Genomic DNA, 17,162 nt, shown 5'->3' on the forward strand with positions numbered 1-17,162 from the left:
CTATATAGGGGTCAGATGTAGAGGACTATAGAGGGAATAGGAGTCAGGTGTAGTGGACTATAGAGGGAATAGGAGTCAGGTGTAGTGGACTATAGAGGGAATAGGAGTCAGAAGTAGTTGACTATAGAGGGAATAGGAGTCAGAAGTAGTGGACTATAGAGGGAATAGGAGTCAGAAGTAGTGGACTATAGAGGGAATAGGGGTCAGAAGTAGTGGACTATAGAGGGAATAGGAGTCAGAAGTAGTGGACTATAGAGGAATAGGAGTCAGAAGTAGTGGACTATAGAGGGAATAGGGGTCAGAAGTAGTGGACTATAGAGGGAATAGGGGTCAGAAGTAGTGGACTATAGAGGGAATAGTGGACTATAGGGAATAGGAGAAGTAGTGGACTATAGAGGGAATAGGGGTCAGATGTAGTGGACTATAGAGGGAATAGGGGTCAGATGTAGTGGACTATAGAGGGAATAGGAGTCAGATGTAGTGGACTATAGAGGGAATAGGAGTCAGATGTAGTGGACTATAGAGGGAATAGGAGTCAGATGTAGTGGACTATAGAGGGAATAGGGGTCAGATGTAGTGGACTATAGAGGGAATAGGAGTCAGATGTAGTGGACTGTAGAGGGAATAGGAGTCAGATGTAGTGGACTATAGAGGGAATAGGAGTCAGATGTAGTGGACTATATAGGGGTCAGGTGTAGTGGACTATAGAGGGAATAGGAGTCAGAAGTAGTGGACTATAGAGGGAATAGGGGTCAGAAGTAGTGCACTATACAGGGAATAGGGGTCAGATGTAGTGGACTAGAGGGAATAGGGGTCAGATGTAGTGGACTAGAGGGAATAGGGGTCAGATGTAGTGGACTATAGAGGGAATAGGGGTCAGATGTAGTGGTAGGGTGCCATTTGAGAAGCATCCTAAATGAATGCCCCCCTGTCATCCTGCAGGTAACCGTGTTGGTCGTAAGATGGAAGAACTGATCGCAGAGTTCAACCCGTCCAAGTTCACCACCCACTCTGCCCTGCTAGACCTGGACAAACTACCTGAGTTTAACAAGTACACTACCTGTCTGTCTGTCTCTGTGTCCATCTCTCTCCTCCCTGCTAGACCTGGACAAACTACCTGAGTTTAACAAGTACACTACCTGGCTGTCTGTCTCTGTGTCCATCTCTCCCCTCCCTGCTAGACCTGGACAAACTACCTGAGTTTAACAAGTACACTACCTGGCTGTCTGTCTCTGTGTCCATCTCTCCCCTCCCTGCTAGACCTGGACAAACTACCTGAGTTTAACAAGTACATGGAGTACAGGGAGTGGAGCACAGGGAGTGGAGCACAGGGAGTGGAGCGCAGGGAGTGGAGCACAGGGAGGGAGTGGAGCACAGGGGAGGAGTGGAGCACAGGGAGTGGAGTGGAGCACAGGGAGTGGAGCACAGGGAGTGGAGTGGAGCACAGGGAGTGGAGCACAGGGAGTGGAGTGGAGCACAGGGAGTGGAGTGGAGCGCAGGGAGTGGAGCGGGGCGCAGGGAGTGGAGCGCAGGGAGTGGAGCGGGGCGCAGGGAGTGGAGCGGAGCACAGGGAGTGGAGCGGAGCACAGGGAGTGGAGCGGAGCGCAGGGAGTGGAGCGGAGCGCAGGGAGTGGAGCGGAGCGCAGGGAGTGGAGCGGAGCGCAGGGAGTGGAGCGGAGCGCAGGGAGTGGAGCGTGGCGCAGGGAGTGGAGCGGGGCGCAGGGAGTGGAGCGGGGCGCAGGGAGTGGAGCGGAGCGCAGGGAGTGGAGCGGGGCGCAGGGAGTGGAGCGGAGCGCAGGGAGTGGAGCGGAGCGCAGGGAGTGGAGCGGGGCGCAGGGAGTGGAGCGGGGCGCAGGGAGCGGGGCGCAGGGAGCGGAGCGCAGGGAGTGGAGCGGGGCGCAGGGAGTGGAGCGGGGCGCAGGGAGTGGAGCGGGGCGCAGGGAGTGGGGCGCAGGGAGTGGAGCGCAGGGAGTGGAGCGCAGGGAGTGGAGCACAGGGAGTGGAGCGGGGCGCAGGGAGTGGAGCGGGGCGCAGGGAGCGGAGCGCAGGGAGCGGAGCGGAGCGCAGGGAGTGGAGCGCAGGGAGTGGAGTGGAGTGCAGGGAGTGGAGCGCAGGGAGTGGAGCGCAGGGAGTGGAGTGGAGCGCAGGGAGTGGAGTGGAGCACAGGGAGTGGAGCGCAGGGAGTGGAGCGCAGGAGTGGAGCGCAGGGAGTGGAGCACAGGGAGTGGAGTACAGGGAGTGGAGCACAGGGAGTGGAGCACAGGGAGTGGAGCACAGGGAGTGGAGCGCAGGGAGTGGAGCACAGGGAGTGGAGTACAGGGAGTGGAGTACAGGGAGTGGAGTACAGGGAGTGGAGTACAGGGAGTGGAGTGCAGGGAGTGGAGCGCAGGGAGTGGAGTGGAGCACAGGGAGTGGAGCGCAGGGAGTGGAGTGGAGCACAGGGAGTGGAGCGCAGGGAGTGGAGTACAGGGAGTGGAGTACAGGGAGTGGAGCACAGGGAGTGGAGCACAGGGAGGGGAACGTTAGTTAAGAGATTGTTACCCAGGCTACAGGTGGTGCTGTTGCACTGTGTATTTCTGCCTGTATATTGTGTCTGCTGACCTGCCCCCATTCAGTCATGATAAATGACTCCAATAATCACCTCGTCATGATCTTCAGTTTAGAATGCAGTTTGATTAGTCAGATGGAGAGACGGTGGGACCCCAATCAGGCCCCTGGGTCCTGACTGGCATCGCCCACCCCTGGGTCTAGCAGATAATGGTCTAGGATCAGATTTATCAATTCTTCTCCTAAACCACCCTTATCTTAACAACTGACTCTAGACCAGTCCTTAGTAATCTCAGTAATAATCCACTCTGTGTTCTCCCAGGATCCACCTGCAGCAGCGTATAGATGACGCGGTGCAACGCGATTGGCTGGTGAGGGATCTGCAGGGGCGGATCCAGGAAGTGTACGGAACACAAGTCCAGGATCAGGATGTTCTGCAACCAGATTACATCACACGGGTTCTACACCTGCGCAAGGTAACTATGACCTCATCACAGGGGTTCTACTCCTGCCCAAGGTAACTATGACCTCATCAGAGGGGTTCTACACCTGCGCAAGGTAACTATGACCTCATCAGAGGGGTTCTACTCCTGCGCAAGGTAACTATGACCTCATCACAGGGGTTCTACACCTGCGCAAGGTAACTATGACCTCATCAGAGGTTCTACACCTGCGCAAGGTAACTATGACCTCATCACACGGGTTCTACACCTGTGCAAGGTAACTATGACCTCATCACAGGGGTTCTACTCCTGCGCAAGGTAACTGACCTCATCACAGAGGTTCTACACCTGCGCAAGGTAACTATGACCTCATCACAGAGGTTCTACACCTGCGCAAGGTAACTATGACCTCATCAGAGGGGGTTCTACACCTGCGCAAGGTAACTATGACCTCATCAGAGGGGTTCTACACCTGCGCAAGGTAACTATGACCTCATCAGAGGTTCTACACCTGCGCAAGGTAACTATGACCTCATCACACGGGTTCTACACCTGCCCAAGGTAACTATGACCTCATCACAGGGGTTCTACTCCTGCGCAAGGTAACTATGACCTCATCACAGGGGTTCTACACCTGCGCAAGGTAACTATGACCTCATCACAGAGGTTCTACACCTGCGCAAGGTAACTATGACCTCATCAGAGGGGGTTCTACACCTGCGCAAGGTAACTATGACCTCATCAGAGGGGTTCTACACCTGCGCAAGGTAACTATGACCTCATCAGAGGTTCTACACCTGCGCAAGGTAACTATGACCTCATCACACGGGTTCTACACCTGCCCAAGGTAACTATGACCTCATCACAGGGGTTCTACTCCTGCGCAAGGTAACTATGACCTCATCACAGGGGTTCTACTCCTGCGCAAGGTAACTATGACCTCATCAGAGGGGTTCTACACCTGCGCAAGGTACCTATGACCTCATCACAGGGGTTCTACACCTGCCCAAGGTAACTATGACCTCATCACAGGGGTTCTACTCCTCCGCAAGGTAACTATGACCTCATCAGAGGGGTTCTACACCTGTGCAAGGTAACTATGTCATCACAGGGGTTCTACACCTGTGCAAGGTAACTATGACCTCATCAGGGGTTCACACCTGTGGGTGACCTCATCACAGGGGTTCTACACCTGCCCAAGGTAACTATGACCTCATCAGAGGGGTTCTACACCTGTGTAAGGTAACTATGACCTCATCACACGGGTTCTACCCCAGCGTGCAAGGTAACTGGATGTAACCAAGGTAACGCGGCATCAGCTGTTGTGTCGGTCTTCGCACCCGCTGAAAAACGATCCCTTCATCCCTCTGGCCTTCCAACTTTCCCAGTTTGAGAATATCACAGCCCAGTGCAGAATGTGGAGCCTGTCTGTCTGGAGGTCACCATCTCTCTCTCTCTCTCGCTTTCTGTCTCACTCACTCACATATCTTCTCTGTCTGAGCTGGTAGCTCCAGATTATTCCTACCTTTGGGTTCAACCCTTCTCCTGTCTGTCTCTGTGTCTGTCTCTCTCTCAGGGTCATATCTCCTCTGTGTCTGTCTCTCTCTCAGGGTCATATCTCCTCTGTGTCTGTCTCTCTCTCAGGGTCATATCTCCTCTGTGTCTGTCTCTCTCTCAGGGTCATATCTCCTCTGTGTCTGTCTCTGTGTCCGTCTCTGTCTCTCTCTCAGTGTCATATCTCCTCTGTGTCTGTCTCTCTCTCAGGGTCATATCTCCTCTGTGTCTGTCTCTCTCTCAGGGTCATATCTCCTCTGTGTCTGTCTCTGTGTCCGTCTCTGTCTCTCTCTCAGTGTCATATCTCCTCTGTGTCTGTCTCTCTCTCAGTGTCATATCTCCTCTGTGTCTCTCTCTCTCTCAGGGTCATATCTCCTCTGTGTCTGTCTCTCTCTCAGGGTCATATCTCCTCTGTGTTTGTCTCTCTCTCTCAGGGTCATATCACCTCTGTGTTTGTCTCTCTCTCAGGGTCATATCTCCTCTGTGTCTGTCTGTCTCTCTCTCTCAGGGTCATATCACCTCTGTGTCTGTCTGTCTCTCTCTCAGGGTCATATCTCCTCTGTGTCTGTCTCTCTCTCTCTCAGGGTCATATCTCCTCTGTGTTTGTCTCTCTCTCAGGGTCATATCTCCTCTGTGTCTGTCTCTCTCTCTCTCAGGGTCATATCTCCTCTGTGTCTCTCTCAGGGTCATATCTCCTCTGTGTCTGTCTCTCTCTCAGGGTCATATCTCCTCTGTGTCTGTCTCTCTCAGGGTCATATCTCCTCTCTGTCTGTCTCTCTCTCAGGGTCATATCTCCTCTGTGTCTGTCTCTCTCTCAGGGTCATATCTCCTCTGTGTCTGTCTGTCTCCCTCTCAGGGTCATATCTCCTCTGTGTCTGTCTCTCTCTCTCTCAGGGTCATATCTCCTCTGTGTCTGTCTCTCTCTCTCTCAGGGTCATATCTCCTCTGTGTCTGTCTCTCTCTCTCTCAGTGTCATATCTCCTCTGTGTCTGTCTCTCTCTCAGGGTCATATCTCCTCTGTGTCTGTCTCTCTCTCTCTCAGGGTCATATCTCCTCTGTGTCTGTCTCTCTCTCTCAGGGTCATATCTCCTCTGTGTCTGTCTCTCTCTCAGGGTCATATCTCCTCTGTGTCTGTCTCTCTCAGGGTCATATCTCCTCTGTGTCTGTCTCAGGGTCATATCTCCTCTGTGTCTGTCTCTCTCTCAGGGTCATATCTCCTCTGTGTCTGTCTCTCTCTCAGGGTCATATCTCCTCTGTGTCTCTCTCTCTCTCTCAGGGTCATATCTCCTCTGTGTCTCTCTCTCTCTCTCAGGGTCATATCTCCTCTGTGTCTGTCTCTCTCTCAGGGTCATATCTCCTCTGTGTCTGTCTGTCTCCCTCTCAGGGTCATATCTCCTCTGTGTCTGTCTCTCTCTCTCTCAGGGTCATATCTCCTCTGTGTCTGTCTCTCTCTCAGGGTCATATCTCCTCTGTGTCTGTCTCTCTCTCTCTCAGTGTCATATCTCCTCTGTGTCTGTCTCTCTCTCAGGGTCATATCTCCTCTGTGTCTGTCTCTCTCTCTCTCAGGGTCATATCTCCTCTGTGTCTGTCTCTCTCTCTCAGGGTCATATCTCCTCTGTGTCTGTCTCTCTCTCAGGGTCATATCTCCTCTGTGTCTGTCTCTCTCAGGGTCATATCTCCTCTGTGTCTGTCTCAGGGTCATATCTCCTCTGTGTCTGTCTCTCTCTCAGGGTCATATCTCCTCTGTGTCTGTCTCTCTCTCAGGGTCATATCTCCTCTGTGTCTCTCTCTCTCTCTCAGGGTCATATCTCCTCTGTGTTTGTCTCAGGGTCATATCTCCTCTGTGTCTGTCTCTCTCTCAGGGTCATATCTCCTCTGTGTCTGTCTCTCTCTCAGGGTCATATCTCCTCTGTGTCTCTCTCTCTCTCTCAGGGTCATATCTCCTCTGTGTTTGTCTCTCTCTCAGGGTCATATCTCCTCTGTGTCTGTCTCTCTCTCTCTCAGGGTCATATCTCCTCTGTCTGTCTCTCTCTCAGGGTCATATCTCCTCTGTCTGTCTCTCTCTCAGGGTCATATCTCCTCTGTGTCTGTCTCTCTCTCAGGGTCATATCTCCTCTGTGTCTGTCTCTCTCTCTCTCAGGGTCATATCTCCTCTGTGTCTGTCTCTCTCTCAGGGTCATATCTCCTCTGTGTCTGACCTGGTGTCCTCAGAGTATTCCTACCTTTGGGTTCGACCTTCTTTCTCTGACCAACAGATGGCAGCACTCAGCTCAGAGACACAACACATCGCTACTCTGGTCATACGGTACGTACCATAACTACTGTAGACTAACAGGACTACTCTGGTTCATACCATAACTACTATAGACTAACAGGACTACTCTGGTTCATAACATAACTACTATAGACTAACATGACTACTCTGGTTCATAACATAACTACTATAGACTAACAGGACTACTCTGGTTCATATACTACAGACTAACAGGACTACTCTGGTTCATACCATAACTACTACAGACTAACAGGACTACTCTGGTTCATACCATAACTACTGTAGACTAACAGGACTACTCTGGTTCATATACTACAGACTAACAGGACTACTCTGGTTCATAAGATAACTACTATAGACTAACAGGACTACTCTGGTTCATACCATAACTACTACAGACTAACAGGACTACTCTGGTTCATAACATAACTACTATAGACTAACAGGACTACTCTGGTTCATATACTATAGACTAACAGGACTACTCTGCTTCATATACTCCAGACTAACAGGACTACTCTGGTTCATACCATAACTACTACAGACTAACAGGACTACTCTGGTTCATACCATAACTACTACAGACTAACAGGACTACTCTGGTTCATAACATAACTACTACAGACTAACAGGACTACTCTGGTTCATACCATAACTACTACAGACTAACAGGACTACTCTGGTTCATACCATAACTACTACAGACTAACAGGACTACTCTGGTTCATAACATAACTACTACAGACTAACAGGACTACTCTGGTTCATACCATAACTACTACAGACTAACAGGACTACTCTGGTTCATAACATAACTACTACAGACTAACAGGACTACTCTGGTTCATACCATAACTACTACAGACTAACAGGACTACTCTGGTTCATACCATAACTACTACAGACTAACAGGACTACTCTGGTTCATACCATAACTACTACAGACTAACAGGACTACTCTGGTTCATATACTACAGACTAACAGGACTACTCTGGTTCATATACTACAGACTAACAGGACTACTCTGGTTCATATACTACAGACTAACAGGACTACTCTGGTTCATACCATAACTACTATAGACTAACAGGACTACTCTGGTTCATATACTACAGACTAACAGGACTACTCTGGTTCATAACATAACTACTATAGACTAACAGGACTACTCTGGTTCATACCATAACTACTACAGACTAACAGGACTACTCTGGTTCATACCATAACTACTACAGACTAACAGGACTACTCTGGTTCATAACATAACTACTACAGACTAACAGGACTACTCTGGTTCATACCATAACTACTACAGACTAACAGGACTACTCTGGTTCATACCATAACTACTACAGACTAACAGGACTACTCTGGTTCATACCATAACTACTACAGACTAACAGGACTACTCTGGTTCATATACTACAGACTAACAGGACTACTCTGGTTCATATACTACAGACTAACAGGACTACTCTGGTTCATATACTACAGACTAACAGGACTACTCTGGTTCATACCATAACTACTATAGACTAACAGGACTACTCTGGTTCATATACTCCAGACTAACAGGACTACTCTGGTTCATACCATAACTACTACAGACTAACAGGACTACTCTGGTTCATATACTACAGACTAACAGGACTACTCTGGTTCATATACTCCAGACTAACAGGACTACTCTGGTTCATACCATAACTACTACAGACTAACAGGACTACTCTGGTTCATACCATAACTACTATAGACTAACAGGACTACTCTGGTTCATACCATAACTACTACAGACTAACAGGACTACTCTGGTTCATATCATAACTACTACAGACTAACAGGACTACTCTGGTTCATACCATAACTACTATAGACTAACAGGACTACTCTGGTTCAGACCATAACTACTACAGACTAACAGGACTACTCTGGTTCATATACTACAGACTAACAGGACTACTCTGGTTCATATACTACAGACTAACAGGACTACTCTGGTTCATAACATAACTACTGTAGACTAACAGGACTACTCTGGTTCATAACATAACTACTACAGACTAACAGGACTACTCTGGTTCATATACTATAGACTAACAGGACTACTCTGGTTCATAACATAACTACTAGACTAACAGGACTACTCTGGTTCATACCATAACTACTATAGACTAACAGGACTACTCTGGTTCATACCATAACTACTACAGACTAACAGGACTACTCTGGTTCATATACTATAGACTAACAGGACTACTCTGGTTCATATACTACAGACTAACAGGACTACTCTGGTTCATACCATAACTACTACAGACTAACAGGACTACTCTGGTTCATACCATAACTACTACAGACTAACAGGACTACTCTGGTTCATACCATAACTACTACAGACTAACAGGACTACTCTGGTTCATATACTACAGACTACTCTGGTTCATATACTACAGACTAACAGGACTACTCTGGTTCATACCATAACTACTACAGACTAACAGGACTACTCTGGTTCATACCATAACTACTATAGACTAACAGGACTACTCTGGTTCATATACTATAGACTAACAGGACTACTCTGGTTCATATACTACAGACTAACAGGACTACTCTGGTTCATATACTACAGACTAACAGGACTACTCTGGTTCATACCATAACTACTATAGACTAACAGGACTACTCTGGTTCATACCATAACTACTACAGACTAACAGGACTACTCTGGTTCATACCATAACTACTACAGACTAACAGGACTACTCTGGTTCATATACTACAGACTAACAGGACTACTCTGGTTCATACCATAACTACTACAGACTAACAGGACTACTCTGGTTCATACCATAACTACTGTAGACTAACAGGACTACTCTGGTTCATACCATAACTACTATAGACTAACAGGACTACTCTGGTTCATACCATAACTACTACAGACTAACAGGACTACTCTGGTTCATACCATAACTACTACAGACTAACTACTACAGACTAACAGGACTACTCTGGTTCATATACTACAGACTAACAGGACTACTCTGGTTCATACCATAACTACTACAGACTAACAGGACTACTCTGGTTCATACCATAACTACTACAGACTAACAGGACTACTCTGGTTCATACCATAACTACTACAGACTAACAGGACTACTCTGGTTTCATAACTACTATAGACTAACAGGACTACTCTGGTTCATATACTACAGACTAACAGGACTACTCTGGTTCATACCATAACTACAGACTAACAGGACTACTCTGGTTCATAATACTACAGATAACAGGACTACATACTACAGACTAACAGGACTACTCTGGTTCATACCATAACTACTACAGACTAACAGGACTACTCTGGTTCATACCATAACTACTACAGACTAACAGGACTACTCTGGTTCATATACTACAGACTAACAGGACTACTCTGGTTCATACCATAACTACTATAGACTAACAGGACTACTCTGGTTCATATACTACAGACTAACAGGACTACTCTGGTTCATACCATAACTACTACAGACTAACAGGACTACTCTGGTTCATATACTACAGACTAACAGGACTACTCTGGTTCATACCATAACTACTATAGACTAACAGGACTACTCTGGTTCATATACTACAGACTAACAGGACTACTCTGGTTCATACCATAACTACTATAGACTAACAGGACTACTCTGGTTCATACCATAACTACTACAGACTAACAGGACTACTCTGGTTCATACCATAACTACTACAGACTAACAGGACTACTCTGGTTCATACCATAACTACTACAGACTAACAGGACTACTCTGGTTCATACCATAACTACTACAGACTAACAGGACTACTCTGGTTCATATACTACAGACTAACAGGACTACTCTGGTTCATACCATAACTACTATAGACTAACAGGACTACTCTGGTTCATATACTACAGACTAACAGGACTACTCTGGTTCATACCATAACTACTACAGACTAACAGGACTACTCTGGTTCATACCATAACTACTGTAGACTAACAGGACTACTCTGGTTCATATACTACAGACTAACAGGACTACTCTGGTTCATACCATAACTACTACAGACTAACAGGACTACTCTGGTTCATACCATAACTACTACAGACTAACAGGACTACTCTGGTTCATATACTACAGACTAACAGGACTACTCTGGTTCATACCATAACTACTACAGACTAACAGGACTACTCTGGTTCATACCATAACTACTACAGACTAACAGGACTACTCTGGTTCATACCATAACTACTACAGACTAACAGGACTACTCTGGTTCATACCATAACTACTATAGACTAACAGGACTACTCTGGTTCATATACTATAGACTAACAGGACTACTCTGGTTCATATACTACAGACTAACAGGACTACTCTGGTTCATACCATAACTACTACAGACTAACAGGACTACTCTGGTTCATATACTACAGACTAACAGGACTACTCTGGTTCATACCATAACTACTACAGACTAACAGGACTACTCTGGTTCATATACTATAGACTAACAGGACTACTCTGGTTCATATACTACAGTTCATACCATAACTAACAGGACTACTCTGGTTCATACCATAACTACTACAGACTAACAGGACTACTCTGGTTCATAACTACTACAGACTAACAGGACTACTCTGGTTCATAACATAACTACTACAGACTAACAGGACTACTCTGGTTCATATACTACAGACTAACAGGACTACTCTGGTTCATATACTACAGACTAACAGGACTACTCTGGTTCATACCATAACTACTGTAGACTAACAGGACTACTCTGGTTCATACCATAACTACTACAGACTAACAGGACTACTCTGGTTCATACCATAACTACTATAGACTAACAGGACTACTCTGGTTCATATACTACAGACTAACAGGACTACTCTGGTTCATACCATAACTACTATAGACTAACAGGACTACTCTGGTTCATACCATAACTACTACAGACTAACAGGACTACTCTGGTTCATACCATAACTACTACAGACTAACAGGACTACTCTGGTTCATACCATAACTACTATAGACTAACAGGACTACTCTGGTTCATATACTACAGACTAACAGGACTACTCTGGTTCATATACTACAGACTAACAGGACTACTCTGGTTCATACCATAACTACTACAGACTAACAGGACTACTCTGGTTCATACCATAACTACTACAGACTAACAGGACTACTCTGGTTCATACCATAACTACTGTAGACTAACAGGACTACTCTGGTTCATATACTACAGACTAACAGGACTACTCTGGTTCATACCATAACTACTATAGACTAACAGGACTACTCTGGTTCATATACTATAGACTAACAGGACTACTCTGGTTCATACCATAACTACTACAGACTAACAGGACTACTCTGGTTCATATACTACAGACTAACAGGACTACTCTGGTTCATACCATAACTACTACAGACTAACAGGACTACTCTGGTTCATACCATAACTACTATAGACTAACAGGACTACTCTGGTTCATACCATAACTACTATAGACTAACAGGACTACTCTGGTTCATACCATAACTACTACAGACTAACAGGACTACTCTGGTTCATATACTACAGACTAACAGGACTACTCTGGTTCATACCATAACTACTACAGACTAACAGGACTACTCTGGTTCATACCATAACTACTATAGACTAACAGGACTACTCTGGTTCATATACTACAGACTAACAGGACTACTCTGGTTCATATACTACAGACTAACAGGACTACTCTGGTTCATATACTACAGACTAACAGGACTACTCTGGTTCATACCATAACTACTATAGACTAACAGGACTACCCTGGTTCATAACATAACTACTATAGACTAACAGGACTACTCTGGTTCATATACTACAGACTAACAGGACTACTCTGGTTCATAACATAACTACTACAGACTAACAGGACTACTCTGGTTCATACCATAACTACTACAGACTAACAGGACTACTCTGGTTCATACCATAACTACTGTAGACTAACAGGACTACTCTGGTTCATACCATAACTACTACAGACTAACAGGACTACTCTGGTTCATACCATAACTACTACAGGCTAACAGGACTACTCTGGTTCATATACTACAGACTAACAGGACTACTCTGGTTCATATACTACAGACTAACAGGACTACTCTGGTTCATACCATAACTACTACAGACTAACAGGACTACTCTGGTTCATACCATAACTACTACAGACTAACAGGACTACTCTGGTTCATACCATAACTACTATAGACTAACAGGACTACTCTGGTTCATACCATAACTACTACAGACTAACAGGACTACTCTGGTTCATACTATAACTACTATAGACTAACAGGACTACTCTGGTTCATACCATAACTACTACAGACTAACAGGACTACTCTGGTTCATACCATAACTACTACAGACTAACAGGACTACTCTGGTTCATATACTACAGGCTAACAGGACTACTCTGGTTCATACCATAACTACTACAGACTAACAGGACTACTCTGGTTCATACCATAACTACTATAGACTAACAGGACTACTCTGGTTCAGACCATAACTACTATAGACTAACAGGACTACTCTGGTTCATATACTACAGACTAACAGGACTACTCTGGTTCATACCATAACTACTACAGACTAACAGGACTACTCTGGTTCATACCATAACTACTATAGACTAACAGGACTACTCTGGTTCATACCATAACTACTACAGACTAACAGGACTACTCTGGTTCATATACTGTAGACTAACAGGACTACTCTGGTTCATAACATAACTACTACAGGCTAACAGGACTACTCTGGTTCATACCATAACTACTATAGACTAACAGGACTACTCTGGTTCATACCATAACTACTGTAGACTAACAGGACTACTCTGGTTCATACCATAACTACTATAGACTAACAGGACTACTCTGGTTCATACCATAACTACTACAGACTAACTGGACTACTCTGGTTCATACCATAACTACTATAGACTAACAGGACTACTCTGGTTCATACCATAACTACTACAGACTAACAGGACTACTCTGGTTCATATACTACAGACTAACAGGACTACTCTGGTTCATAACATAACTACTACAGACTAACAGGACTACTCTGGTTCATAACATAACTACTACTACTAACTGTTAACTAAAACTACTACTAGTTCCCTGGCAATGTAGTCAAGTTTGTTTGTCAGAAGTTAAGTGACAGTGTCCTTTTTAATGAACCAAAGCCTTTCTGAAAATGACATGACTGTCAGTTATGTCTTTCATGTTTTAATTGATTCAACATGTTTACTACCGTGTACTATTAACAGGTCTTGGTGTTAACGGCCTGTACCGTGTCCCATGTCCGTGTCCCATGTCCATCTCTGTGTCCCGTGTCCCATGTCCGTGTCCCATGTCCATCTCTGTGTCCCATGTCCGTGTCCCATGTCCGTGTCCTGTGTCACTTGTCCGTCTCCGTGTCCCATGTCCGTCTCCATGTCCCATGTCCGTGTCCCATGTCCGTGTCCCATGTCCGTGTCCCATGTCCCATGTCCGTCTCTGTGTCCCTGTCCCGTCTCCATGTCCGTGTCCCATGTCCGTGTCCCATGTCCGTGTCCCATGTCCGTGTCCCATGTCCATCTCTGTGTCCCGTGTCCCATGTCCGTGTCCCATGTCCATCTCTGTGTCCCGTGTCCCATGTCCCATGTCCATCTCTGTGTCCCATGTCCATCTCTGTGTCCCGTGTCCCATGTCCGTGTCCCATGTCCATCTCTGTGTCCCATGTCCATCTCTGTGTCCCATGTCCGTCTCCGTGTCCCATGTCCGTGTCCCATGTCCGTCTCTGTGTCCCGTGTCCCATGTCCGTCTCTGTGTCCCGTGTCCCATGTCCGTCTCCATGTCCCATGTCCCGTGTCCCATGTCCGTGTCCCATGTCCCTGTCCCGTCTCCATGTCCGTGTCCCATGTCCGTGTCCCATGTCCGTGTCCCATGTCCATCTCTGTGTCCCGTGTCCCATGTCCCATGTCCATCTCTGTGTCCCATGTCCGTCTCCGTGTCCCGTGTCCGTCTCTGTGTCCCGTGTCCCATGTCCGTCTCTGTGTCCCGTGTCCCATGTCCGTGTCCCATGTCCGTCTCTGTGTCCCGTGTCCTGTGTCCCATGTCCGTGTCCCATGTCCGTGTCCCATGTCCGTGTCCCATGTCCGTGTCCCATGTCCGTGTCCCATGTCCGTGTCCCATGTCCGTCTCCATGTCCGTGTCCCATGTCCGTCTCTGTGTCCCGTGTCCCATGTCCGTCTCTGTGTCCCGTGTCCCATGTCCGTGTCCCATGTCCGTCTCTGTGTCCCGTGTCCTGTGTCCCGTGTCCCATGTCCGTGTCCCATGTCCGTGTCCCATGTCCGTGTCCCATGTCCGTGTCCCATGTCCATCTCCGTGTCCCATGTCCGTGTCCCATGTCCGTGTCCCATGTCCGTGTCCCATGTCCGTGTCCCATGTCCGTCTCCATGTCCGTGTCCCATGTCCATCTCTGTGTCCCGTGTCCCATGTCCGTGTCCCATGTCCGTGTCCCATGTCCGTGTCCCATGTCCGTCTCCATGTCCGTGTCCCATGTCCATCTCTGTGTCCCATGTCCGTGTCCCATGTCCGTTTCCCATGTCCGTCTCCGTGTCCTGTGTCCCATGTCCCATGTCCATCTCTGTGTCCCATGTCCATGTCCCATGTCCGTGTCCCATGTCCATCTCTGTGTCCCATGTCCATCTCTGTGTCCCATGTCCGTCTCTGTGTCCCATGTCCGTCTCTGTGTCCCATGTCCGTCTCTGTGTCCCATGTCCGTCTCTGTGTCCCATGTCCGTCTCTGTGTCCCATGTCCGTCTCTGTGTCCCATGTCCGTCTCTGTGTCCCATGTCCGTCTCCATGTCCGTCTCCATGTCCGTCTCTGTGTCCCATGTCCGTCTCTGTGTCCCATGTCCGTCTCTGTGTCCCATGTCCGTCTCCATGTCCGTCTCTGTGTCCCATGTCCGTCTCTGTGTCCCATGTCCGTCTCTGTGTCCCATGTCCGTCTCTGTGTCCCATGTCCGTCTCTGTGTCCCATGTCCGTCTCCATGTCCGTCTCCATGTCCGTCTCTGTGTCCCATGTCCGTCTCTGTGTCCCATGTCCGTCTCTGTGTCCCATGTCCGTCTCCGTGTCCCATGTCCGTCTCCATGTCCGTCTCTGTGTCCCATGTCCGTCTCTGTGTCCCATGTCCGTCTCTGTGTCCCATGTCCGTCTCTGTGTCCCATGTCCGTCTCTGTGTCCCATGTCCGTCTCCATGTCCGTCTCTGTGTCCCATGTCCGTCTCTGTGTCCCATGTCCGTCTCCATGTCCGTCTCTGTGTCCCATGTCCATCTCTGTGTCCCATGTCCGTCTCTGTGTCCGTCTCTGTGTCCCATGTCCGTCTCTGTGTCCCATGTCCGTCTCCATGTCCGTCTCTGTGTCCCATGTCCGTCTCTGTGTCCCATGTCCGTCTCCATGTCCGTCTCTGTGTCCCATGTCCATCTCTGTGTCCCATGTCCGTCTCTGTGTCCGTCTCTGTGTCCGTCTCTGTGTCCGTCTCTGTGTCCCATGTCCGTCTCTGTGTCCCATGTCCGTCTCCATGTCCGTCTCTGTGTCCCATGTCCGTCTCCATGTCCGTCTCTGTGTCCCATGTCCATCTCTGTGTCCCATGTCCGTCTCTGTGTAGGTTGATGGAAGGTCTGAAAGGAGGTGAGGAACTGACAGTCGACCAGCTCAGTGTAGAACTGAAGACTCTGGCTAAGAAGACCAGCAACACTAAATACAGAGATGTTATGAAGATTATACGACTGGCCCTCAGCGGACTACAGGTAGGAGAGAGACTGGCCCTCAGTGGCCTACAGGTAGGAGAGAGACTGGCCCTCAGCGGACTACAGGTAGGAGAGAGACTGGCCCTCAGTGGCCTACAGGTAGGAGAGAGACTGGCCCTCAGTGGCCTACAGGTAGGAGAGAGACTGGCCCTCAGTGGCCTACAGGTAGGAGAGAGACTGGCCCTCAGTGGCCTACAGGTAGGAGAGAGACTGGCCCTCAGTGGCCTACAGGTAGGAGAGAGACTGGCCCTCAGTGGCCTACAGGTAGGAGAGAGACTGGCCCTCAGTGGCCTACAGGTTGGAGAGAGACTGGTCCTCAGACTACAGGTAGGAGAGAGACTGGCCCTCAGTGGCCTACAGGTAGGAGAGAGACTGGCCCTCAGTGGCCTACAGGTAGGAGAGAGACTGGCCCTCAGTGG

The 17,162-nt window shown here is 47.9% G+C and overlaps 1 protein-coding gene across 3 annotated transcripts in view; it reads left to right on the plus strand.

The window, feature by feature from the left end:
• Positions 1 to 17,162, plus strand: part of LOC124019560 (probable glutamate--tRNA ligase, mitochondrial) — a 30,336-nt gene that overhangs the window by 10,639 nt on the left and 2,535 nt on the right. For 2 of the 3 annotated variants that reach the window (XM_046334925.1, XM_046334926.1), the window contains exons 7-10: positions 943 to 1,051; positions 2,870 to 3,023; positions 6,719 to 6,849; positions 16,602 to 16,743. In XM_046334925.1, coding sequence (XP_046190881.1) covers positions 943 to 1,051; positions 2,870 to 3,023; positions 6,719 to 6,849; positions 16,602 to 16,743 — 536 coding nt within the window. The remainder of the gene's footprint in view (positions 1 to 942; positions 1,052 to 2,869; positions 3,024 to 6,718; positions 6,850 to 16,601; positions 16,744 to 17,162) is intronic. The other variant, XM_046334927.1, reaches the window with a different exon arrangement.

Source organism: Oncorhynchus gorbuscha, unplaced genomic scaffold (genome assembly GCF_021184085.1).
Source record: "Oncorhynchus gorbuscha isolate QuinsamMale2020 ecotype Even-year unplaced genomic scaffold, OgorEven_v1.0 Un_scaffold_631, whole genome shotgun sequence".
In the NCBI taxonomy this organism is placed as follows: domain Eukaryota; kingdom Metazoa; phylum Chordata; class Actinopteri; order Salmoniformes; family Salmonidae; genus Oncorhynchus; species Oncorhynchus gorbuscha.